This window comes from Mustela lutreola, chromosome 16 (assembly GCF_030435805.1).
Source record: "Mustela lutreola isolate mMusLut2 chromosome 16, mMusLut2.pri, whole genome shotgun sequence".
In the NCBI taxonomy this organism is placed as follows: Eukaryota; Metazoa; Chordata; class Mammalia; order Carnivora; family Mustelidae; genus Mustela; species Mustela lutreola.
The window spans coordinates 57,304,008-57,329,886 of NC_081305.1; the positions used below are offsets into that span (position 1 = coordinate 57,304,008).

The 25,879-nt window shown below is 54.2% G+C and overlaps 1 protein-coding gene across 1 annotated transcript in view; it reads right to left on the reverse strand.

The window, feature by feature from the left end:
• Positions 1-505: 505 nt before the first annotated feature.
• Positions 506-25,879, reverse strand: part of ARHGAP35 (Rho GTPase activating protein 35) — a 127,012-nt gene continuing 101,638 nt past the window's right edge. Inside the window, exons 4-7 of the mRNA XM_059153251.1 lie at positions 14,505-14,582; positions 12,789-12,920; positions 6,185-6,290; positions 506-5,399 (exon numbers count right to left, since the gene is read on the reverse strand). Of these exons, the coding sequence (XP_059009234.1) occupies positions 5,042-5,399; positions 6,185-6,290; positions 12,789-12,920; positions 14,505-14,582 (674 nt within the window). The 3' untranslated portion in view covers positions 506-5,041. The remainder of the gene's footprint in view (positions 5,400-6,184; positions 6,291-12,788; positions 12,921-14,504; positions 14,583-25,879) is intronic.

Here is a 25,879-nt window from a genome sequence, read left to right on the forward strand (position 1 = left end):
AGGGCAGGGGGGCTGTGGGGCTGCCCATCAGTGGAACTGGGGCTTGGGCCAGAAGGAGGTACTAGGGACAGGAAGGTCATGGACCCGAGGAGCCAGCGGTCTCTGGAGGCGCTGTCCTGAATGAAGGTGGTTAAGAGAAGTTAACCTTCCACAGCCCCCCAGGAAGTAAACCCCTGGCACCACCCCTGTGGCCTCAGACACCAGTTTGGCATGGGGTTGGACAGCAGGGCAGGAGCTGCTGACTTTGGTGTCGCCTGCTGGGTGCCTGTGGCCACAGGGGTCTGTGCATTGGGCTTTGGCTAAAAGAACCTGAGCAGCAACTCCCCCCCCCATACCTTCTCCTGGGGGTGCTTGGGGAGTCTGGTGCCCTGTGGCCAGAGAACAGACTCCTCCCGCCTGCTGGGCTTCTGAGGAGGAGCTGGGGGACCCACGGGGCCTGAGGCTGTGCCCATTGCGGGAAGGACGCTCAGGGCCCTGGGGGGGGGGCACCTTCATCTCTCTCAGGTTTGGTTTTTTACAAGATTGATTTATTAACTATGATACATATCACATAAGGCCTTTTCAGTTTTTTACACCATTCCCATTGAGACGAGTACAATACTTTGTAGCAAATACATGATTTTAAAAAACAAAACCAAACAAAACCACCTCAGTCAGAGATGCCTCAGCCTTGACAGCTGACCATGCACTAATCAGTTTGGAGCCTCAAAAAATCCACGACGTGTTTAAAAAAAAAAAAAAAAGTCTGGAAATGAAGCAAACATTCCTAACACCAACTAGAAGATGTCCTGGTTAAAGCCCCTAAAATACAAAGAAATAATTGTTATACTTTCTTTACATACAGTTCTCCACTTTTGCTGCAAAACAAATTTAGGCACACGGCCAGACTACTAACACATTTCAATACCATTAATACGTTTTCTCAGGAAACTCAAAATATTTGTTAATTCAACATATATAAAGATCATTTAACATGTGAAAATACAAGTACCAGAAAAATAAGCTGGCAGCAGCACTATTCCAAATTTTCAAACAATTTTTATTCTCATACATTTTTTTTTTTTTTTATGTACACAGGGGACAGGATATTTTTATGGAAACAATAACTTAGGCCCTGTCTCTACATGAAAATGTAACCTCACTGTGGTGGGCCTAGACCTGGCTCCCCGGGAGGGCAGGATCCCTCCTGGCCACAAGTCAGAACCTGCGGAGGGGAGAAGGGCCTTTGCCCTCACAACGCCCCCCTTGGCCAGCAGTCCCAAAGCGCTCCGTCCTTCCTTCCACCTAGGCGCAAACGAGTGGCTTGAACCTGCCAAGCAACAGGAGAGCGACTCCTCCACCGTCTGCGGAGTCAGGGGGCCTCGGAGCGAGTGCAGTGCCAGCTGTCCCTGTCCCCGGGGCACACTGTGCCCACTGCAAAGGACTGTGGAGACCAGCCCCTAGAAAGTCGCCCAAGTCCCTGGGGCTTCCTTCTCTTGGAGACACAGCAGCAGGGCAGAGCCCCCAGTGGCAGCGAGACGGTATCCACTCCTTTCTCAGAAACCCCAAAGCAGCGTAGCTGTCCTTGTGGGAGTGGGAAGGGGGCACAGAGGGACAGGGTTTTTACCAATGCAGCGTGGTTTTCAAGTTTCAGGGCTGGGGATGGACCGCCCTCCAGGCCTTCCTCCCCACCCCGAGACTAGGGGACCAGGGCCCCAGGCGCAAGGCCAGGGGAAGGCACACGCTCTGGGCCCCTCGTGGACAGCACGCTGCTCCTATGATGTCACCCTCTGTCCACCTGGCAAAGACCAACAAATTCTGCCAGAAGAATCACAGCTGGCAGCACGTTCCCACCTTGCAGCAGAAGACCAAGGTGGCAGCCCGGTGGAGAACACAGGAAACAGTACCAAGTGTTTCCCAGCACTCCAGAATGTCAAGTGATGGCAAGAACGACTCGACGGAGAGCAGGAATAAATGTGCCGTGTGTGATCCCCAGTAGGCAACACAGCCAAGAATTCAGAGCTGATTCGCAAGCTCATGCCGCTCGATCTTGGACCCCTTCCACGGCGGAAGTGCCCGGGTCAGAGCCGGCATCAGCCCTCTGCTCCCAACCAAGGGCTGTTCATTTCCACCGAATACGGCCAATCCTATCTGTGGATGTCAAACACTGGCCGGGGAGAGAGCTCCCGTAGAAACCTATTACCTCTGCCGACCTGCTCTCCCACTCTGGCCAAGGCTGATTCCTGCCTGCCCTTCCCTCAATTCCAGAGCTGCGGGGGCCACTAGCTCAGTGAGAATCGTGGGGGAGCGCACTCTTTAGAGCTTCGCATGCTGGATGGCCTTGAGGAGTGGGAACGTCCCATTTAGGGCAGCCTGTCCCAGCACAGCCCCAGGGACCAGGCGCCCCCTTCGGTCCGGGTGCTAACCCCTCGCTGGGGACTGAAGGCCAGGGCCTACAATGACCACGAATGGCAGCGCCAACCCAGAATGACAGAGAAACATCCCCCAGTTCCAGTCAGTCTGGAGCAGAAAACTAGAAGCTAGACTTGACAGAGGAAATGGAAACAAGAGGAACCCCTGGTGCTTCCTGTCTTCAGCAGCTCTTTGGGGCATGAACCAGCAGCTCCCCCCTGGGCACTCTTAAGCCTCTGGCAGGATGCCGAACCCAGCCAGGGGAATGGGTCCTGCGGCTCCCAAGCTGGCTGGCATGGGGTAAAGCTGGCCCAGAGGCTATCCCAGGGAAGCCGGGCTCCCACTACTTCGTGAGGGCAATGGCCTGCAGCCGGTGTCCCGCCGTCACCCACACACTCGGGAGTCACCACCTGCCCATCTGCAGTCTAAAGGGTGTGGGGAGCTGGGGGGCTTGTCCAGTTGCTGGGGCACAGCCCAGGCATGCAGGCAATGGCGTGGGGGGTGGCCCCACGGAGACGGCGGGTGGGCAGGGGACTGGCTACTTCTATTTCGGTTCACACAAGGGGTGGTGGTCCCGGAGCACCCCCACCCGGTACCCTGAGAGGCTGCCTCGGGGCGGGTAGATAAGCATGATCTAGAGGAAGGCGGCAATCCATTCAGCAGAGTGATTTCCTCACCGGTCTGGGGCTCAGAGCAGAGGGGGCTGGACCACCAGGACCGTGGGGCCAAGGGCAGTCACAAATGACCCATCACCTTCCTGCCGACCTCGACCGAGCGCATTGGGGCGCTGAGCCACGGAGACCCCCCACCCAGCACTCCCATCACCATTCAGGTACCTTAGGTTTGTGTTTTGACTAGTGTTCTTAAAAAGAGGCGGTAGAAGTTGCAGGGACAGTTTCCCAAGCACCTTGCTCTGGCTTACAGGAGCCGCGAGCAGTAAGGTATCCAGCTTATTCGGAGAAGTCAGCGAGCGCAGGGCCTCCCTTCCCTCCCATGGCCGAGCGGGAGAGTGGGACGAGAGGGGCTTCTGAGGCAGCTGTCACCCAGCCGAGGGGACCCAGGGCATCATCAAACCTGCCACAGGCGTTGCTTAAAGTGCGGAGAGACCTGGAGGCTGCATGGCCTATAGGACCCTGAAGCCCATGGTCAGGGCGCCTCCGTGGCAGGCTTTCCAGGGGCAGAGGCCACAGCCTGGCCACGAGGAGTGGGGGCAGCCAGCAGCTGTAGCAGCCTTAGCACGATCGCTGCGTCTGGGGAAAGAAGGTGGGGCACGCAAAGAGTTCCCCAGCGGTCAGTGGGAGGGCCTGGAAGCTGAGGGGAAGGGCTAGGGAAGGCTGCGTGACAGGCAGGCCCAGCACCCTCCTCGTGACTCTGATAGCTTCTGTGACTTTTGCTCCTCCAGGCCCTCCTGGTCCTGGGAACACAAAGGATGTCCCTGCATAGGCACAGGTGACCACTCTTCACACATCGCCCACCTCCCACCAATTCCCCTGGGCTGGGGATGTCCTGCGGCCCGGGATGATGACTCCATTCCAACACCAAACACACGAAACTGAACCCCAGGTGCACTGAGTGCCCCAAGGTGTGCCCTCTCCAACAGGCATACACCCCCCCACGTGCCCACCCCCACACAGAGTAGTGTTTCCGTAGCACTGTAGTGTGTTCCAAGGCAAACCAGGATTCAGGCTGGTCTGTGGGTCTCCCAAGCGCTTCCCACCAAGGGCTTTAACTGTCTTCTTGGGGAAAGGGGACCTGGTGACAGGGCGAAAGTGGGACCCCCACAGCTCCTCTGGCCACCACCCTCGGCATCCTTGTTTCACTGTGACCATTTGCTTGCCTCTCCGAGACGTGGGGGGAGGGTCAATCTTGAGGTCTGTAGTGTTTTCCTCTTTCTTTTGTAAGTTATTCTAGGGGTTTTTCCACATTTCTTCCAGTGTTTTTTTAAAGGGAATGTATCCCAAAACCTGTGATGAGGGACGGCCGTGTGGGAAGTGGAGGGGAAGCCACACACTTGTGGTCCAGGCGCAGAGCTGCCCTCCCTGTCCTGACCTGGCGGGCCAGCACTCGCAGCACTGTACCTTGGGCTGACAAAGCTGTGGCCTGTGTGTTCCCGAGGCTGTTGGACAGAGGCTCCCCTAACAGGGGCAGGGGTGCAGACATGAAGGTAGAAACAGACAGATGAAATGGATGGGAATTGTTCTCTGCGGGGGCTGCCGGCCCTGCCCCGGGGCGGCCCAAATCTCGGAGCCTCCTCCTGTTGGCGGAGGCCGGGGCTCTGTCCAAGCAGTGGGTGGGTGCCCCAGGGCTGGTACGTGGGGACAGGTGGAGGGGGTGGTCTGGGGAGCAGTGAGCGTGTGGAGGGCCACGGGGGCTACTGCCTGGCCAGTTCAGTCCTCAAAAGGGTCCAAGTCAAAGGACAGGGGCGCCCCCTGGCTGCTGCCTGTGAACAGCTCCAGGTCTGCAGCGCTGGGCTCAGGGGGCCTGACAGCCCTGCCCTCGGGAGACTGGGGCTGGTGCTCCTGCTGACTTCTTCAGAAGGTAAGGGGGAAGAGGGGACACTCTCCCCACCCCAGTGGACCTGGTTTTGTTCAAGGCCAAATGCCACCCCGTGGAAGAGAGAAGGTGTCCTTTTGCTCCAGGCCTTGGTGGCTCACAGCGTGTGTTCGGCTTGAAGCTGGGAAGGGAGCAGGGCCTGCATGGGGGACTGGGGGGTGGGTGGAGGGGACTGGGGGGGTGATGGCTGACTTGTGACAGGTGTGGAGGTGAGGAAGGGGACAGTGGAAGCCACGGCAGAGGGGGAGCTGGGCGTGGCACCAGGAGGCTCACTGATGGGCCGATTGTGGAAGAAGAAGGGGCACTGCTGGATGAAGAGCTCGATGATTGTCTGGTAGGTCCGCGTGGCCGTGAGGGCGTCCATGGTGCTGAAGTCGGGTCTCATCAAGGTGGGCCAGAAGCAGATGGAGAGGTTCTCACTGGTCATGAGATTCACCTTGTTGTTGTGGCTGACTCTGTGGGAGACACCAGACTCATGGTCAGAGGTCAGCAGTGCAGAGGGCCGCTGCCCTGTCCCCTGTGTGCTCCTGGTCACCCTTACCCCGACTGCTCCCCCTGCCTGCCCAGCCACAACCTGAAAACAGAAAAGGCCCAAGCACAGGTCTCTGTGGCCTGGCCTGGACGTTGAGGTCTGAGACCTTCTGTGGCCGGTCATCTGCTCCCGTGTCACCACCAGGCCATCCCCTGAGGAGTGGCTCTTGAGGTCTTGGCTCATGTGATGCCCTCATCCACAAATGACTCTCATCCAGACACCAAAATGCGTCATGCCGCTCTGGCTGATGAGAGAGGGAGTGTGTACATCCGGAGCTCGAACTCCGTACAATACCACTCTGCCAAGAGAGGAACAGGTTTGCCTGGAAAACCCACCTTTTCTGTCTGTGAAGGAATGTGGGACACAGTCCATGGACAGGCTGCCTGCCCGCAGGTCCTGCACTTACTCGCCAGGCTTGAGGTTCTTCCCAGCGTTGCCATCATGCCCAGGGTTGTGTCACATACATAGAGGACTTGGGGCACACTCAGGGCTGCGTGGGACCCTCGGACAGGACCAGGACGGAAATGGGAGGTGGCGGCAAGAGACCAGGGTACTCCCTGGGGAGCCAGACATGCCCCCGAGGAGGAGGTGTGGCAGTCCCTGGCGGGCCAGGCTGAAAACACAGCCCGGCCCCACCTCATTCTGTGGCTAGGGGGCCCCCCTTGGCAATTTCTGGAGGAAGACCAAAGAGCAAGCTCCGGGACATACTTGTTTAGGTGAGAGATGACATATTTGAAGACTTCGTGGTTTTCCTTTGGAAATTTCTTGAGTACCTCCTTAAGGGCATGTAACTTCTGTTCCCGGTCATTGATTTCTGAGGAAAGAGAAAACCAAAGACTTTTGTGGCCATGGCTGGTGGGTGTTATGGGCTCAAGACAGTAAGATACTGCTCCTGGGCAGGTGGTGAGGCTAACGGGCTGCGGGCCGCCTCGGGGTACACACTGACCAGGGGTTTCAGACAAGGTCAATCCCAGTCTTTCCCCCGAAAGCTTCTGCCCAAGGCAGGCACACCTGGCAATGGGCACTGACCCAGCAGCCAGGCCTACCTCTGGGTCCCAGGCTCCTGCTGAAGGGGAGCACTGTGTGCCTGGGGCTTCCTGGCCCCCACTACAAGAGACTCAAGGACCACACAGAACCCGCCATAAAGAACACCATTCTTTGCTCATCCGGTTGCCCCTGGAGACAGGCATCCCAATGCAGAAAGCCTGTGTGCTTCCTGACCAGACGGGTGAGCGCCGACACCCACCCACGCCAACAGACTGTCTAGGGAGGGAGTCTGTCACAAGACCAGGGCTCTGTCCTTTTCCTAGAGACACAAGGACCCTCTACACATCTCCCTATTGGAGGAGCTGATGCAAACAGTGGGGGAATTCTCATGCAGTTCATCAAAGGGTCTACATACCCCCTTCCCCCACTACCGCCCACTCTCTGCCCATCACGGAATCCTAATGTAGTGGGAACATGAAAACAGGCTAATTCAAGTTGGTGCTCATCCACACCAGGCCGGGGGTCGTCGGTGCCCACTGAGGGGGTAAGGAAGGTGAGGCCCAGAGAGACTGCAGGGCTTGGGAACCAGACCCCACTGACAGGCTGCGGAGCCTCGGTGAGGCCGGTCATGCCTGCTCCCTGGGGTCCTGCCTGGCCCTTCTCGAACATGCCTGGCTTGCCTGGGCTGGGAGGGCCAGCCCAGATTTCTCTGAGCATGAAAGACCTCCCTATACCGACTTCTCAGAACTGAAGGTGACACCTAGGACCCAGAGAAACCACAGTTGAGCCCAGGAAAAGACAACAGCTATCCCACCCTGACGGGGGTAGGGGTGGGGGAGTGGGCGGGTTGCTAAAAAAATATGATAGTTCCTGACTGGTCTGGGGTACAGACTCTATTGTGATGGATGTAAGCTCTGGAGCCTGTCCTCAAACATGCTGTGTGCAACTCTGCCTCCAACTTCTGGAGGTTCATGGACTCCCCCAAACTCATCATGTTCCTTAGGAAACCTATGGCCTCCAAGCTAAGAACCTCTGCAGTACGCGATGTGGGCCCAGGGTCAGAGTCTGGGGAAGCGCGGGAGGAGCCTGGCTAGAGCCAGGCCAGGAGTGACAGGTGGAGGATGCACGGCTGGAGGGGATGGCGAAGTGCAAGGTGGAGAGGCTGCACAGCGGGTCAAAGCCCAAACCCTAGCCAGGCAGTCCTTGGTTCAAATCCGGTTTCTGACGCGGACCAGTGTGTGATTGTGGCTGTGTGACATTCTGCATGTGCACTCCTTGTCTGTACAAGCGGCTGATGACGGTGTGGCCACATGCTGAGAGCCAGAGCTCACACACACACACACACTCAGCACCTAGAGGCAGTCTAAGGGGCAGGATGCAAGGGAAAGGGAGGCCGCAAAGATGGGCAGGGCTGGAGTGACCCCGAGTTTTGGCTGACAGGCTCACGGGCCTGGAACTGGTGAATCTTTCAACTCAAGAGTGGGACTTGATAAAAATCGTGTTTTGCTAACAGCTACAGCTGTCTGGTAGAAAATGACCAAAAAGCCACAGGAACTAATTATGGGGGGCCATTATCACCTGGAGTGCTCTGCACCCAAACTTTATTTTAAGGGTTCAACCTCGAGAGTTTACTTTCTCACTGGCTGTGAATTTCAAAACTCTTTCCTGTTAAACTTCAGTACAAAATTTACTTACAGTAAGTTCACTGCCCTCATCAGGAGGAGTGACTATCCTGACACCCGAGAAGCATGTGTGGGGCTCAGAACCTCCTTCAACAGAACCATCACACCCCCTTCCAGCTGCGAGTTCGGCCCAGGTCTCGATGGGCCGAGGCTGTGTGTTTTCGTTACGCAGTTGACCCCTGGGGCACCTGCGTCCAAGAGTGGGCCTCACTCGTCCTCCTGGCTAGAGGCCGGAAGCAGGGCTGGCAGTGACAGGGGCCTGGGCCCCACCGAGCCACAGGGATGTTTGCTGCTGCTGTCTTCCCTGGGCGGAGGAGGAAGCAGAGGAGGGAGTGTTGGGCCTGTTGTGACAATAACTCACGTGCTGTCCTCGGGAATGCCAGCCTCCCTCCTTACGTAGCGTGGCAGCAAGGTGCCCAGCAAGGCCCTAGAGGGTCCCCCGCCTTGTGCTTCCCCCCTCCTTTTCTCCAGCTGGCTTCGAGAGGCAGGTGCTCACGAGTGAGGAGGACCTCTGAGTCTGGCAGGAGGAGGTGGAGGGAGGACGTCAAGAACAGGAAGCCTCTCAGAGCAGAACCCAGCCCTGCCTCTGTCTCGTGAACCTCATGGCCCATCCTACTGACCTCACCTCCTCCCTCAAGCAAGGGAGCCTTCCCTCAGGTGCTCGGGACACCAGGTTCTTACCTCTGGACAGTGCCAGAGTGCTAAGGGACAACTTCAGAGTCGTTCCAGCCCTCACCACACTGGGCTCCCCCCATACGCTGGCTGAGAAAATGCCAAGAGGCCGAGCCGCTGACGGGAAGACAAGGGAGAGGCATGGCAGGCGGGCACAGGCCATCTCCCAGTCTAGCAGGCCTGCTTGGGGTCCCTGGCCTTCCACCATGCTGTGGGGCGCTCCAACTTCAGGGACCCTCTCCGAGGGAAGACGTGGGATGGCGAGGGCACCTCCAGAGGGCCAGGGCCTCCCTAGCTCACAACCTGTGCTTGTGAAATGAGGTCTCCACCGAGAGAGCAAGATAGGTTCTGGAGAGGCATTTCCAAGCCAGCAAAATCCGGACACAGACTGAGAACACATCCAGAACTAGCAACACCCCCAGAACTCAGGAGGAAGCAGAGGCCACGGCTTAGAGGTAAGCTGGCCACTCCTCATGGCACACAGATCAACCAAGGCCCTGAGGAGTAAGAGCGCTGGTCCAAGGTCTCACAAGCTGCTGTCAGGGTTCGTGATCCCAGACACTGTTCTCACCCTGGCTGGGGCACTCTGCTGCCACCTTTATTTAGTCCAGGATCTAGGCTGCGATGTGCTGCCACAAAACTCAGGGCCTGGAGGAAAATCTCAGATGGCCTTTGACCATCTTACACACCTGCATCAGCAGAAAAGGAAAAGCCTGCCTCAAGGCCCTCTCACTTTCTTGGGGGCGCACAAAGGCCCGTATAGCATGGAACCCCCCACCTCTCCCTCACATGTGAAACAAGTCTGAGGCCAAGATTTCACTCTGTTGGGCCTGGAATAGAAGATTCTGGGTGTCTTTCTGCAGGAGGCAGGACCTTGCCGTCACCTGTTCTGTGCCTCCTACCCCATCAGACCGAGGCGGCAGGGACCACACACTCATCTGTCCATGCCATCTGCCAGGTCCTACACAGGGTCTGGCAGGTGCCAGGCTGTGAGCGAGGAACACCCCGTGAACTGACGTGGTCATTTCGATAGACAAGAGGAAGCAGGATCTCAGAACTAGTTTATCATCTCTAGCTGTGAGCCGTGCCACCTCTCGATGGGATGGTGAGACGGTGAGCCAGTATCCTGAACCACCTGGGGCACAACCCCCCCCAACAAGCTATTGAAAGCTACCACTCTTCTCCAGAGACTAAACTGCGCACAGAGCTTCAGAAGCGGTAATGGGGCTAATGAGGCCCTAGAGCCAAAGGTCCTCGGGCTCAGGATGTCTGGGACAGCATTAGCTCTAGGATGCCTTCTGGCATAGAAGACGGCGGAGAGGCCTCTGAGGGGCTGGCCAGACTGGAGAGAGTCCCCTCGGTGGTGTTGGGGTTGGCGGTGTCATGGGAGAAGGGGAAGACGTGGGGCAAGAATAAATGGTAAGAGATGCTGAAGGCCCGGGTGAGATGGAACAGGGAATGCAAAGCCCTTTTCTCTGCCTCCTGAAATCCTAGTTCTCCCTGAAGCCACAGCCCAGATGCCACCTCTTCCATGAAGCCCTTGCCCCTAGTTCCCTCTCACTGCATTTTCTGCGCTTCTAGCTCAGTTGGCTTCCTGCTGTCTGGCAGGTGACTGAAGCCTGCACACTGGGAGAGCAGAAACGATGTTCATGCACAGAAGGTCAAGACCCAGCATGCCACTCCCTAAGCGGTATGGGTCGGGGGGCGGCTGCTGCTGTCACTCAGCTCCGAATCACCCACACGTCACCTTGAGTACGGTAGGAAGATCACTGGCGAACAATCCCAAGTATCTACTGGTGGGCATATTTTCAGCAATATTCAATATTGTGAAATTCTGGAGCTAACAAAACAATTTGATAGTGACCTTGATATTTGTTGTGATAGGATCTGAAACCATTTCCAAGCCCAGAACACACAGACACAACAGCTCTCAGGTATTAAGTGGGAAGAGCTGGTCAAGTTGATGTTGCCATGGAAACCCAGCCAGGCTGGGAATACCTACTTTTGGGCTTGAGAATCTCCGTTTCATAACGTCCCTTAATACTAATGCTGGTCCTGCCTGGTTGGTGTCCCTGGCTCAGTGAACCGCCCCCTCTAGGACACGCACAGCACCAGTGGCCTTGGAAGGTGCCCAGTCAGCGAGATCCTCCCCCTACCCCCCACCTTCCACCCAACCCAGGTTCAAGACAGTGCAGCCCCAGCTGAGGAGCTCCAGCTGACTAACTTAGGGCACAGGAAACACACAATGGGAAGAGGAAGCAGAAATCTCCACCCTTTTCCAGGCTGCAGGAGCAGCAAGAAGCTCCCTTCCTCAGCAGTGGAAGCCAGGGACGGCGCTAGGAAGTGCAGCTGATTCCCTATCAGTAACACCTCCCTCCCCTGCCCCCCCAGGCCCCTCCAAAACCCAAAAGGATGCTATTTCAGCAGCTCCTGCAGAAACAATGGAACTGTCAGGAACCAGGACTCTATGAGCCTCTAGATGGCGCCAAGTCAAGACAAATGCTGACAGGAATCCTCCCGCTAGGGCGCCTGCACCTTTTCTTCCTAACTTCCGCCCAGGGAGCTCAGGTGGAAAGCAAGCTGGCTCCAGAGGGAGAGTGCCCATGCGTTTCACATCTGGGCCAGCCTGGAGCCTGCGGGAGGAGGGATCACTGGGAGGGCTCTGTCTCTGACCAGCAGGAGCAGAGCGGGAGCCCCACCCAACTGGTCTAGAGAAAGCCGGACTCCTGCTAGGAAAGAAGGCCAGACCATCAATGACCATGACTGTGCCAGAACTCTGCACTTCTGCTCCAGCCCTCACGGGCTCAGATGAGTTCCAGAGCCTCGAGAGATTCTGATCTGCCGAGACCATGGGATCAAGTACGGCCAAGGCAGTGCCCAGCTTGCAGGACCAGACGTCGCAGGAGTGCAGACCAGGGAAAGGTGGCGCGGTGTGTGTGTGGGGGTGCTGCAGTCCCGGCAGCAGCCAGGTTCCGATAGGGGCGCCTCTGCAGTTGGGGCTGGGCTGCTGTTAGCACCCCCATTTCCCAAAGTCACTAAAAAGCCTGTGATCCAAGACTTAAAATCCTGGTTTGTGACTTCCCCCAAACTGCTGCCCACACCATCAGCCTTGTGAGTAAATCATGCTGGCTTAAAACTCCCTCTTTTGAGGTGGGCAGTGATGAGACGAGACTAAGGTCCTGTGGTCTAAGGAACGCAGCTCCCTTCACCACCCACCCCCGCCCCCACCTGGTCACTGGCCAAGACCCTCCCTTCTGCAGCTGCACAGTAATGGCTCCTTCTGGGGGTCTTGGCCCACCAGGCTTGCAAAGCAGGAAAAAGGGAAAAAGTGCCACAAGGTGGGAAGCTGCAGCACAGCACCAAGTCCGGGAAAAACTGCCTGCTGGGAAGGCTCCGGATACTGAGGACAAACATCTCCCGAGAGCGGCAGGCCAGGGCGGAAATAGCTGTCAGGGCTGGCAGGTTGGCACGCAAAGGTCGCCAGTAAGCCATAGGGGCTAACCTGCTGGAGCCCCCAGGGATCATCTGGTAGGGGCAACTCAAGCCATCCCTTTCCCTCCAGAGTCTGGTTTCCTCTGAGGGGAGAAGAAAGGCCTGTTACAGTCCTGCCTCTAGATCTCTCCTAATTGTCCACACATAGGAGGAGGGGCTGTGTGGGAGGAAGCTAAGGGTCAGGGAAGGCTGTGCTTGCCACGCCTCCACTGGGGACAGGCAAAGGAGCAGGGATGTGACTCAAGGCTGATACAAACCCAGGCTCTTAACTCATGAAGTTTTGGGGAAACCTGAAACTCTCTTGACAGAACCCTTAGAAAGCCCCTCTGGTGTCATCCTGAGTTCCCTGCTCTTCCGTCCTTCCGACCCCAGCTGGAGAGCCAGAGCGTCTGCTCCCAGAGCACAGGACGCAGTCTGATGCTGTTGCAGCCGCGCGGCCTCAGTGCACCCCATGGCCAGCCCGGGCTGCCGGTACTCACTGTGCGCCTCCACCAGATCGATCTGCATGCTGTACGGGACCAGAGGGTCCGGCAGCTCTGAGAAAAAGCTCTTCATGGCCCCAGCCACGGTATTCACCGTAAAGTCCTTCTCTGCCAAGTCCAGGTTGTGATCTGAAAGGAAGTTGGGAGAGTGAGGGCATTATAAGCTGGACAGAAGCCAAAGGAAAACCCAGTGCTTGGGGCAAGTCAGAGAAACCTCGAAGACCCTGGGATGCTGCCGAGGGCAGGCCTGGGGCCAGGGCTAGGGATTATCACAGACCGAACAGGAGGTGCCATCCCTGGGCACTGCTAAAAAAAGGAAAACTGTGAGACCTGCAGATAAAGGCTGACACCCCATACCTCCGTCCGGATCATACTCTGTATAGAGTAACTGCACCCTGTCATTCCGTGCCACCCAACTCCCCTTGTCTGGCTGGGATGTGATGCTACATTTTCCTCACACCCTCCCCTCTGGAAAAAACAAAGGACTTCCCTGAAAGGTTGGCTCACTTTTCATGGCAGGTTACAGAACATTACCAACACTTTTGACCGCTGCCTCTATCCTTGGTTCCTTAAAGCGGCTGAGTAGACTCATCTTTCTCTCTCTGGCCCCTCTCAGCCTATGGCATTGCGGTCTTCACTTTTTTTTGAATACTTCACTGCATTCTTGGTTTACAAGAAATCACCTACTGTTAGACATGAGCTGTTTCCATTTTGAGGGGGTATGATCTGTTAACAGATTCTTGCATATACACAAGTACATACCCAACTGTGTGGCTACACCCTCATTTTGACCTCATGCTTCCGATCCTGCAAGATACACAGGTGTTTCCCTTCCCTAGCATGCCCACCCCCCACCGCCAGCTAACAGAGACTGGCCATGGCGCATCCAAGTGCTGTGGCTCCCCAGGAGCTCGGGGGCAGGATGCCTGTTCCTGGGTGCTGCCCTGTCCTGTAGGCCCCCACAGGCTGCCTGGCTTCAGAGTCTGGCTTGGTTTCCTCGGGCCCTGCCACATGCTGAGTTGGACCTTAGTTGGATCCTCAGCTTTCTTTCCTCTCTGGCTGGTGACATCTGAGAACTTCTATTGCTTTGGCTCGTTTGCTTCTGGCAGCAGTGGGCGCGACTTCTCATCCTGTAGTGTGCTCAGTTCTAGGACTTAAGAGTTTGGCTCTCTGGCTCTAGACCTCTGAGACCTAGCTTAGGAGACAGCAGTCCCTGCCAAGAGCCAGTCTAACTCAGGAGATTTCAGCTTGGGGAGACCGGGTCCCAGTGCTCAGCTGATCTTACATGTGCCCTTGTGCTGTTTCTCGTGCAGGGACTTTGCGAGGAGGAGAGTCATGTGTATTCCTGGGGCCCCGGCAAAATAGGACCATGACTGCAACCCCACTTAGTATTAGATGTCTGGAATTCCCTTTGTCGGGCCCACTGCAAGGGATGCAAGGCCCCCAGAGGTGACCCAGGTGCAGCCTGGGGCGACCTGGAACAGTGTCAGTGGATGGTGACAGGGTGTGGGGGGGCGGCTGACGTGGGTCTGGCAGGGACGCTGCCTCTGCTTGCTGACAGGGCCCGTTCCCCTGCCTCCACATGGCAGTGTGCGCACGGGGGCAAGGCTAGCCGGCGCCAAATGTTTTCTCTTTCTCAGTCACCAAGACTGGCTGAAACCATGTGCCTTGACCGACTCCAGTCTCCAAGGCTTGGCCAGGCTGTGGCCTTACCTTGGTCGAACTGTCTCTGCAGACTCTCCATCTCAGACTTATTCCCGCTGACCCGGTAGATGCCTTCGGTGCTCAGTCCTGAGGAGAAACAAGCAGGTTTCTTAGAAGCAGAGAAGGAGGAGGACTGGACTTGAGTGAAGATGGGGCGAGTCCACAAGGCACCCACCCGCCAGAGGAACAGGGTGAAACATTCTCAACTTTCTCATGTGCTTCAACCCACTCTCCCCCATTTTCTTTCCCACTTCAATATTTAAAAATACTTTTTGTAAAAAGTAAAATTGTATGTAAGTACCTCAGCTAATTTCTGTCCACATTTTGATGCACTTCTGAATTTGAATTTTATTTTTTTTTAAAGTAGCTCCAATATGGGGCTTGAACTCACAACCCCAAGATCAAGAGTCACATATGGGGCTTGAACTCACAACCCCAAGATCAAGAGTCACATGTTCTACCACGGAGCCAGCCAGGTGCCCCTTGAATTTTAATTTTTTTAAAAAATGGAGATAATACTGTATTTTAACCTGCCATTTTCACTTACAGAGTATGCTGTGAGTTTATTCTAATCATTACTCTTTTTTAAAAGACATCGAAGCATACAATAATTTTAAAAATAATCCTATTGTTAGTCTATTTAGGTTTTCCCTGTTAAAATACCCCACAATCACGTTCCTTATGTTTTCAGGATAGCTAGAGTGAGTTTAACAGATTCTTGGCACTGTGTTTCTTACTTTGTGAATTTCCTATTCGTGTTCTTGTCATTTTTGTTCATTTCCCTATGAGTGGTCCCTCTCACTGTGTACTTAAAAGAGGCCTCTGAAGAGTAAGGAACTGACTATGTTAACGTTACATACTTTTACATTTTCTTTTTGTTATCTGTCTTCTCATTTTGTATATTGGATATTTTAAAGTACATAACTTAAAAATTTCAGCCTTTTTTTTTTTTTTTTGAAGATTTTATTTATTTATTTGACAGAGATCACAAGTAGGCAGAAAGGCAGGCAAAGAAAGAGGAAGGGAAGCAGGCTTCCCACTGAGCAGAGACCCTGACTGGGGCTTGATCCCAGGACCCGGAGACCATGACCTGAGCCTAAGGCAAAGGCTTTATTTAAACCACTGAGCCACAGAGGTGCCCCCCAAAATTTCAGGCTTTCAAGACCAATTTCTTTATGAGGTCTCCCTTTCTTTTTATCTTTGGACAGATTTTCCTATTCTTAGAGCAGATACTCTATCCCCCCCCCATCCCCCCCCCCCCCATTAGCTCTGTGGTCCTTCTCTTGATTTAGTATACAGAATCAGGTAAGAAAAAAAAAACAACACTTAAAAACAATACTAAAATGTAGTTAAGTAACACAGAAGAAGTATCAAGTGAGAGTCTGCCCTGCCCTTTCACCCCACACCCCAGGAAGCACTGCTCAGCCTGGCTACAGAGCCCTCCCTACCCCCTCACCCCCATCTGGAGGAAGGATAGCCCACTGCTGCACTCCTAAGATCACAATTCTAAAGCATGATGAAGTCACAGTGAAGACCAGAGTGGGATCCCATGGCTAACCCAAACCTGGCCCCTTCTGAGACTGCAGTTTCGAGCAATTCTGCTTAGCTGAAAGGGCACTGAGGACGTGCCCAGGAGAGGGCATGTCCTCACCTAACATCCACGGCAGCATGGGCAGCAGAGTGAGGACCTGGCCGCAAGGCGATCAGTAAGCTCTAGAGAGCCAAGGGTCTCAACGTCAGATGTCACTGTGATTAGCGCCTCTGAGAGGCACTCATCAGGCAAGATCGAAGATGCAGTTGGCCTATTTCTGGGGCCCCAGAATACTGGCACGTGGACCTTTAAAGAACATTAAACCCAAAGTCATCAATTCTCTGGCTTAAAAGTTGTTAACTGCACACAGGCCTCCTCCCCCTCACAAAGGGGTATTACAATAGGCCAGCCCTGAGGACATCTTACTGTGCCCTGCCTAGCTACCAAGGAGCTGCCCTCACTGCATCTGGAGGGAGGGAGAAGTATGTACACTTGCCAGCCCCAAGGCCTGGATGTAGCCCGTCTCTCTTTGGAGGCCACCCTTCCAGAGTGTCTCTATGCCGTGCATGGAGCTAGGTGCTTTCCCACATCCACCAACCACTCACTCACTTACTGAATCTTCAGCCCCACCTGGGAGGAGCTCCGGGACAGAGAAGACACAGGTGAGAAAAGCAAGGATCCGAGAGGTGAACCCCCTGCCCCAAACCGCATGGACACTGAAGTCTAGGTCCAGGCCCTCTGCCACGCTTGCACCTCCGCACGGCTCTAGGAGACAGACGTGTGACATCTACCCAACAGGCTGGGGTCCAGAAACAGGCACCCCCGAGAAGACACGATGCACCCGAGTGAAGCCCGCAGGCCCGTGGGATTCTGGGTGGCTTCTGAGATGGCACTTCTGCTGCTGCTGTCAGTCCTCAAAGGCCAGAGAGATGGGCCTAGAAGTTTTACGATGGTCTCTTTTCTCAGTGACTTTCCCAAACTGTCTTAGACATATTTAAATTTTCTACCTAGTTCCCATCCCAGGTAACACATATCACACACACAACATCATCCCCATTTTGACAAGTACGTGTGAGCAGGTGCCAGGCTTCACCCCCTAGGGCGGAAATACATCTGTGTTCTACACAGCCTTCCCTTTACCAAGTATCCGTCCCTCCAGCACAAAGACAACAAAGACACAAATGGCAGGAGCTTAAGAAGTCCTCGAGAATGTAGCAGTGGCCACAGCACCTGAGCTCCAGTGTGGAGACCACCCGTGTGGACCGCAGACCAAAGACCCCGACAGCCTCCTTTCACCATTCACCAGCCTTTGGCAACTTCGGACCTGCAGCTTGGAGAGGAGTCCTCCACAGGGTCTCCTCGTGGCCAGCTGCCCCCGCAGCACCAGAGGGCAGAAGACAAGCTGCGTATCCGCTCTCTGGAAATGCTCGGCGGCAGGGGCCTGCTGAAGCCTCACTAGACGGATGACCACAAGAGCAGAAGCATTTAAAAGCACAAGGCCAGCTCCATGGCGTCAATTAATCATCAACTTAGTACTTCCTATAATTGGGACACGTGTTTATTTTATGAAATCTTGTTTTAAAATAGCGATTCTTCCCCTGCCCTACACAGCACCACAACATAATTTAGGAAAGGTATCATTTGCAGGCCGGTACCCTTTCTCACAGCTACTAATCAGACATCAACTAAACAAAAATGAAGACCTTACAGCAGATTTCGCTCACCACGGAGGCGGCTGCTGCTGAAGCAGGGCAGAGGGCAAGGGGCACGGCTGGGAACGAGGGTGCCGGACACAGCCAGCCTGGCCTCCAAGGGCCCCGCACCCCAGGGCCCTCCCAGAAGCGCACTCCCGTGCCAACTCTGGCTCCTGCCTGCCAGCATAAAGCAAAGGCACCCCCCCCTGCCCCCCACTGTACATCCCTTCCAGATCCACAAGTCCACTCGAGAAGTTTCAGCCTAAACTCTGAGGCATCTCTATGCACCAGAAATCTCCAAAGACCTACTACCAAAGCAGAGTCTCAGCTCTAGGCCTTTTTTTGCTTTCCTTTCTTCAAAAAGCCCTACTGGAAAAAGCCCTTCAAATATCTTCTGTGTTAAAGTTAATCTTGGGAATAGAAAAAGAGAATGTTCAGCAAGGCCAAGGTCACTGTCTTCAAACACCTGAACAACGGCCTTGTAGAACAGTCTCCTTCCAATGGCTCTAGGGAACAGAACCACGACTCGCAACGGAAACCGCAGCAAGGGAAGCGTCAGTAGCTCTGGCTGTCTGTCACTCGCTGGCATCAGTCAGAGCTTCTGAACTCCCTCTCCGCCGGAGAGTCATTTGTCAAGGGTTGCTGTTTAAAAACCATAATACGTGATCTAGGAAGATCGCTAACGAGCATCCTAAGTCCCTTCCTGAACACTGCCCACACGAGAGGCGCATACTGCTGGTGCTCGCTGTGTGTTCTTACATGAGTTCTCCCCACAGCGTCTTCAGAGAGGACACTACTCACCCACGCTATGGACGGGGATGCAGAGACTGAGAGGCAAAGGTCAGAGAGCTGCGGAGTGGTGACCTGAACCCCGTCTGACTTTAGTCTGTTTTCTCCAACTGTGGTCGAAATCATCAGTTCTCCAAACTGACCCTGCACTGGACTCCCCGGAGGCCTGCTGCTGGGACGCAGGCGCCGGGGCCCAGGAATGTGCATTCCTGGCACATCCCCAGAGGCCGCTGGCCAGGGAACCAATCATACTTTCTGATAACGGCTATTTTATTTTTTTTTTTTAGTTTTTTAAAAAGATTTTATTTATTTATTTGACAGACAGAGATCACAAGGAGGCAGAGAGGCAGGCAGAGAGAGGGGGGGAAGCAGGCTCCCCACCAAGCAGAGAGCCCGATTCAGGGCTCAATCCCAGAACCCTGAGATCACGACCTGAGCCGAAGGCAGAGGTTTTAACCCACTGAGCCACCCAGGCGCCCCTAAAACTGCTATTTTAGAAGACGGCCCAGACTTCTAAAATTTCTGACTCTTAAATTGTATGTTTAATAAAACTGGAGTGGGGTGGTGGTGTGGGGAATACATATTAGGAGAAACAGCGGCTACTTTAGAAACAAAGCTTTTTCAAAAAGTATTATAATTGGTGCTTTTTTGGAATATAAGCAGGCCCTCCCTCAATGCATTATTTAAACTTTATCCATGGCCACATATGATTTTCATTAAATGTTAAAAAATAGAAATGAGTGGGACACCTGGGTGGCTCAGTCAGTTAAGAGTCTGCCTACAGCTCCCATCATGATCCCGGGGTCCTGGGATCGAGCCCCATATCGGGCTCCACACTCAGTGGAGAGCCTGATTCTCCTCCTCCCTCTGCTGCTCCCCCAGCTTGTGCTCTTTCAATACATAAATATCTTAAAAAATAAGGGTAAAGAGAAAGGCAAAGGGGCCTTATTCTTTCTTTCACTGAATGTTCACTGAGCCCCTACATGGCAGTTATGTGCCCTTCCAGAGCCCTTTAGTTGTGGTCTTCCTCAAATCCCTCTTGATGACCTAAGAAGGCTAGATGGCCCAGCACCACTGGCCCTGAGGTGCTCCCCATGCGAGAACTGGCACATTTGAGCCCTGAGCCCGGCTCCTCCCTGGCACTTGGCACACAAGGGGCACCAGGAATTTGGAAACCAAGAGGGAGAATCACCTGCCTGGGCATGTGTCTGATTTTCTGAAATGTCCAAACAGGTTTTTATTCCTGGATCCCAAGCACCACTTCTCACACCAGCGTCTGTGGCCAGGAGTCTTTCCGCAGCCGGCCTGGGTAAGGCTTGGCCTCTGCTCATTCACACCAGGGCTCATCCCTCCTCAGTTTCCTTTCTAACAACAAATCGATAACCTCTTCCAAGACAAACTCCTTGTTTAGTTTTTACATTCTATATTTAGATATTAAAAACTCAGCACTTTCGTCCTTTAAAAAAAACCCTTACTTGGGGTGCCTGGGTGGCTCAGTGGGTTAAAGCCTCTGCCTTCACCTCAGGTCAGGATTCCAGGGTACTGGGACTGAGCCCTGCATCGGGCTCTCTGCTCAGTGGGGAGCCTGCTTCCTCCTCTCTCTCTGCCTGCCTCTCTGCCTACTTGTGATCTCTGTCAAGTAAATAAATAAAATCTTAAAAAAACAAAAACAAAAATAAAAAACCCTTACTTGGTGCTGCCGCCACTCTACAATGGCCCACACCAGACAGGCCTGAACTACGAAACAACTTTTGTTCACTTTTCTGGGGGCTGAAATCTAAGGGAGCATTCTTCTCTTTCATGCATCTCAGAAGGCTCAGGGGGGCTAAAATTTCAAGGCCAGAGGGGTGCTGAGAACTCAGGGAGAGAAGGCAACTCCCTTGACCATAAAACCTAAACTGTCTGGAAGAGGGCTGACCTCTGGGGGAGTGAGATCCCCTCCTTTTGGGTGAAAGGCCAGCAGCAGGTGTAGGCTCTCCTCCAGAGCACTGAGCACCGAACTGCAGCCCCCCACCTGCATGAAGGATGTCAGCGAGGGGGTAGGTGCAGGGGCGGGTGGCCCTGAGGTCAAAAGCAGAAGCTACGTGCTTGTTGGACCACCCTGGGCAGCTGCGCTTCCTTCTGTGGTCCCAGCCCACGGCCGAGGGGCAGGCCTGAGCACAGGGATAAGAGAGCAGCTATCGCCCGCATGATCAGAGTGGAGAGCAAGCTGGCAAGTGGAGGAACCCCTGAGTTTTGCTGTCCGGGAGACACGGGTTCGAATTCTGCCCCTGACTTGGGTGCACCTGACCGCCGAACGGATGAACGCCTCCCTTCTCAGGCTGCTTCGAGGGACAGCTGGGAAACCTCAGCAGAACGGAGCCCACAGCTTAATGCCTGCGCTTTTTTTCACCCCTTGCTCCACTCTCAACAAGCCTCAACAGCAGCGCCCGCCTGGAGGCACGGAGGGCTCAGCCAAAACAAGCCAGCCAGTCGGCAGGAAAAATACTTTAAAACATGCATGGGCTTTCACACTAAAGTGACCTCAATTCTTCTCCTGGCTCTGTCTCACAGCTGGCTGGGTGACTGAGGACAGATCACCCCACCTCTTGGAGCCTTGGTTCTTCATCACAGACGGGTTGCGTATTCACGACTCTTGCCAGGACATGGTGAAGAGAGAGGCTGCGCGTGTCACCGCGAGTCATGCTGGTGGTGGCACACCTAGTGCGCGAGGCTGAGATAGTAGCGATGGGAGGCGACTCTGGCTGAGGCCTGGCTCTGGGCTGGACACTCTTCTCAGTTCTTCGCGAGGACCATGAATCCGCCCAATAACTCTCTGAGGTAAATAGTGGTTTTATTACCATTTTACAGGTAGCGAAAGGAGGCTCAGCGAGGCTAAGGCATCTGCCTGAGGCCACGGGCTGGGTGAGCAACGGGGGCAGGCCCGGCACTGGCTCACTCGGGCTCCGCGTCAGGACGGCACGCCTCTACCGCCTGGGACGCTACCTCCCGGTCCCTTGTCCTTGCCTCCGTGCTTATGTCCTGTAAATGCCAGATCCATCATGGGCTCTGAGAACGATCCCCTTGTGCAGCCTATGCATTCTTCTCTCATTCACACCCCACTCAGTGTTCTGAGGGTGAGGAGGAAGAGCTTCAGAAAAAAATGCTGCCTCCTTGCTGGAGAAAAAAGCCAGCCAATGGCAAGTGTCCTTGTTTCATTCCTGCGATGCAATTCTACTATTGACGACCTGAAAGAATCCCTACCAGATCTCCCTGTTGCCTTCCTGTTTTGGATGTGCCTGGAATGATTTTCTGGCTCTTCTATTACTCGAACACTAGGGTCACTCTGGCCCCGCCAGTGCCCCTTTGTTAGCTGTCTTCCCTTGGTAATTCCCTCGTCAATCAAGTTCTGTTTCTGGCAATGCCAGACCTCCTTTCTCCCCGTGACAGAATGCCACTAACACTCTATTATGACTGCTTGACCGGGTGTTAGCCCCACAAGTAGGCACTGTGGCTTTATAAATTTCCAATGCTATTGTACATACACACAGTCATGCCATAAATCTCAAGGCTGAGGAGGAAAGGAGAGAGAGATCTGGAGAGAAGAGATGAAAATATCACACCAGGTCTGGGGCATCATATGGCTCTAGCATCTGGCTGATCCTTTGTAAGCCACCCATGTATTTACTGCCATTAACTGTGAAAGAGGGCTTCTGGACCCTGCTCTGAGCCAAACAAGGGGCTCTGTATTTTTCCCGATTTTCAAGAAAACGCACATCCCAACAGATGTGTTTAAGAAACACTGACAAAGTGAGCTTTAGGTCAGCTTAGAGTTGATGCTGCCTGTTTCAGGCAGCCCACGATGGAGGGAAGAGGAGAGTGTGACCCATGATCGAGGTGAGCAGACTATACCCAGCAAAGCAGCAATCAATGCTTCAAGCCAGGAGCAGCTGGGAGACCCTTCTGTCAAGAATTTGAGCATCCTTGAGGCTCTGGGTGTGACTGTCGGCAGTCATACAAGCCCCATGGCACAGGGGTGATAGCTGTGTGACTCTGAGGCAAGCTGGTACCACCACAATGAGGGGTCTCACTGGCTAAACAAAGAGCTACCAACAAAGAAACAGCCCGAGCTAGCACACAGGTACCACATGTCACCACCAGCCCCATGTGTATAATGCCAAGTCCCTTTCCAACAGGCCCCCAAGTAGAAAGGCCCCTGAGGTCAAGGCAGATTCTTCCCAAGTGTTAATGAGGGCAGAGGTTAACTTTTTTCAGGTTCTTGATTCCCAATGAACCATAAAAGGAACAAAGATGTCACCAATCACAGCCCAGTGTCCTTCCTTTCCTTGCTTCCCTTTCCTCGCTAAGAAGAGTAATTTTCATAGGTTAAAAGCCTAAAATCTTCAGGCAGAAAAGGGGGTTGTAGTCCCCACTGCGTAGCAATCCTCTGCTCTGCATCCAGGATTAAATACAAACTCTACCACACATGGCCTGTGTGGTGGCCTGAGCCTGCTTCCCGGCCTTCCTACAGGTTGTTCCTTCTACTTTTACCTCCATTTTTTTTTTTTTTTTTGGCTGGCTAAACCTCGCTCCCACAAAGAGGGCTTCCTTGACCCTGGATCTAAGTGAAGTGTGTTATGGTAACAGCTTCCATTTACGCGATGCTTCCACCACGGGCCAGGCTCAGGGACAAGCACTTGACGTGCACCTTCTGGGCACAGCCTCACAACCACCTGTGAATGGTATACCACTATTAGGAGTACCATTTTCCAGAGGGAGAGACTGAGCCACACGGCAAACAAACTGCAGGGCTGCCCTTGAACCCAGGCCGTCTGGCCCCAGAGCCTGTGCTTAAATCCCCCAACCCCACTTGCCCTGCACTTTCTCACGTGGCACCAACAAACTGGCCAGTCCCTGTGCAGCTTTAAGGCTGGCTGCTGTGCCCTTGCTCCCGAGGAGGCCATGGGAGCACGCAGGGTTTGCTGACGACCCTTCCAGGGATCTGGATTTGGCCCAGTAGCTCATACCCAAAGAAGGCATTCAGCAACTACCCCCGGAAAGGAGGGAAGGAGAAATAAATTCCTGAAAATAAAAGTGCGGTTTCTCTGGTTGAAGAAAGGGAGGAAGAGGAAGTGGACTGAAGTGTGTTCTCAACAAGCCTCGTGCCTCCTGGCATCCTGGCAGGACTTCTCAGCCCCTGGAATGTGGGAAACTGAAAGCCTTAGGCCTGGCTGGCACAGAGAAGGGGTTTCATAAACAAGCGTGCCCAACTTCTACCTTCCTTTATGTACTTCCTTTATTCCCTGCCTCCACTATTCCCCGCGCAGTTCCTGGGAACTTAGTGATAAATGCATTATCTCACCGAGGTCAGTCATGTGCTGTTGTGTGTGCGGCTTCCCGATCTGGGCTGTTTACTTTTATAGGGGAGGGCCAGAGTCTGGCTTTGGTTGGGGTCCCCCACCAGGGGGCTGCACCCCTTCCCACATGCTGGACAGAAAGCCACCCGCACACGCGCACATGAAAGAGAGGGTGGGATCGAGGGCTGAAGGAGCTCTCCTTGGGTCATGTTCAACGGCACAGGCAGATGGGGCTCTGCAGAGGCGCGGAGTGGGCACCGTGGGCCCGGCCCCTCTCCCCAACAACCTGCCCAACTGACTGGAAGGGCAAACACTACCCCTCCTCAGTGAGCTGAGGACCGAGCAGCACGGCTAACTAAGCTCCGTGCTGAGAGGGAAAGCCTGACCGGAACAGCCGGGCCAGGCAGGCCTGTCGGAACTGTCTCAGGGATTTGGGCTTCCACCCAGACTATTTATGTCTTGGATGGAAGGGTAGGATTACTCTGCGAAACAAGCTTTCTTTCTCTTTGGCTGCTGGGCACTCCTGGCAGCTGGCCAGGGCCCGCTGTTCTGCTCAGGGCACTGGGTCCTGAAGAAGCCCGCGAGCAGCGCCGAGGCCCAAGCTGCACAGACTTACGGTGGGCAGGCATTTTTAGGGTGCAAGCGGCTTGCGTCTGACTTACAAGTGAGCAGAAGATCGGAGGGTGGTGGGAAACGGGCAACTGGAAGTCATCAAAAAAAGTGGAGAGACCTTTGTTTGACAACTGTTTAGATTATGGGACAGCAACTCGCTAACGAACCCAAACTACAGGGGGAGGGAGAGATTAAGTAACAAAGAACCCCCCATAAAGCCCCGCAGACGGAACCGCACTTCTATTCTAGCACTTCGCCATTGGCTCAAAGCGGGATGAGCACGCCGATTACTCCCGCAAAGTGTGCTCCTGCTGCAGCCACGCCTGTTGAACTATTACAGTGACGGATGGGAGCGTCTCCTTGAAACCAGCTGCCTGTTGCCCGAGACAGAGTCCCAGAGGCCTGTGCCCACCTCAGGGAAACAGCTGATTGGCTCGAACAGCTCCAGCCCCTCAAATCTCCACAACAGCTCCAGAAAGTGACTATGACGAGTATGGACAGAACTATGGAGGCTTTTGAGGGTAGCTGCCTCCTTCCAAGTATAAAATATTCAAGAAAAAAACAAACAACAACAACAACAAAACGAAGAAAAAAGAGCTGTAATGTGGGTCCTTCCCATCCGGACCAGATGTGAGTGGCTCTGCCCAGGGGCTCCAGGATTTGTTTCCTCTCTTGTAAAGACAGATTAGTGGTACTTTGAGATTAATACCGTATAAAGAATGTACGGTGATCTGGGAAGAAAGAGCATGGGCAGATGGCTCTCCCCACGCTGATGAGAGGCAAGCAGGCCCGGGGTGAGCTCTTCCTGCTGCTCCTTCCCAGCCTTGGAGGAGAGCTGCCACCTCAACCCTAGGTGCCCACAGAGGGGCAGAAGAAGCCTGTTGGCAAGATCTTAACCTTAGGAACCCCACGGGAAGGGCAGGGGCAGTGTGGTATCACAGCAAATATAGTTGGTCTTTGTCTCCAGTTCCTGGCACAGAGCTCCTAAAATCCTTGGAATTTCCTTAAATTAAAGATAAGAATGTCTTGTTATTCCTAGCAAGCCCCTCCAACCATACCTGCCAGAGCTTATGATAATGAGGTGACTCTTAGAGGGGTGTGGGGGCCAGAGAGCTTCAGCGTGGGTGCTGGTCACCACAAAGACCAAGTCTTGGTTAAAGGGTTAGAACTTTCAGACCCCCTCCCTTAGAGAGGGGCTGGCGGTCGAGCCCAATCACCCACAGTCAATGATTTAATCAACTATGCCTAATGGAACCTCCGTAACACCCTAACAACAGGATCTGGAGAGCTTCTGGGTTGGAGAACACATCCAGCTGAGGGGAAGGTGGCATGCCCCTTCCCCTGTCCCCTGTCCCAGCACCTCTTCCATTTGGAGTCCCATCCCGAATAACCAATTGTGAGAGTAAGTACAGCACTGTCCAG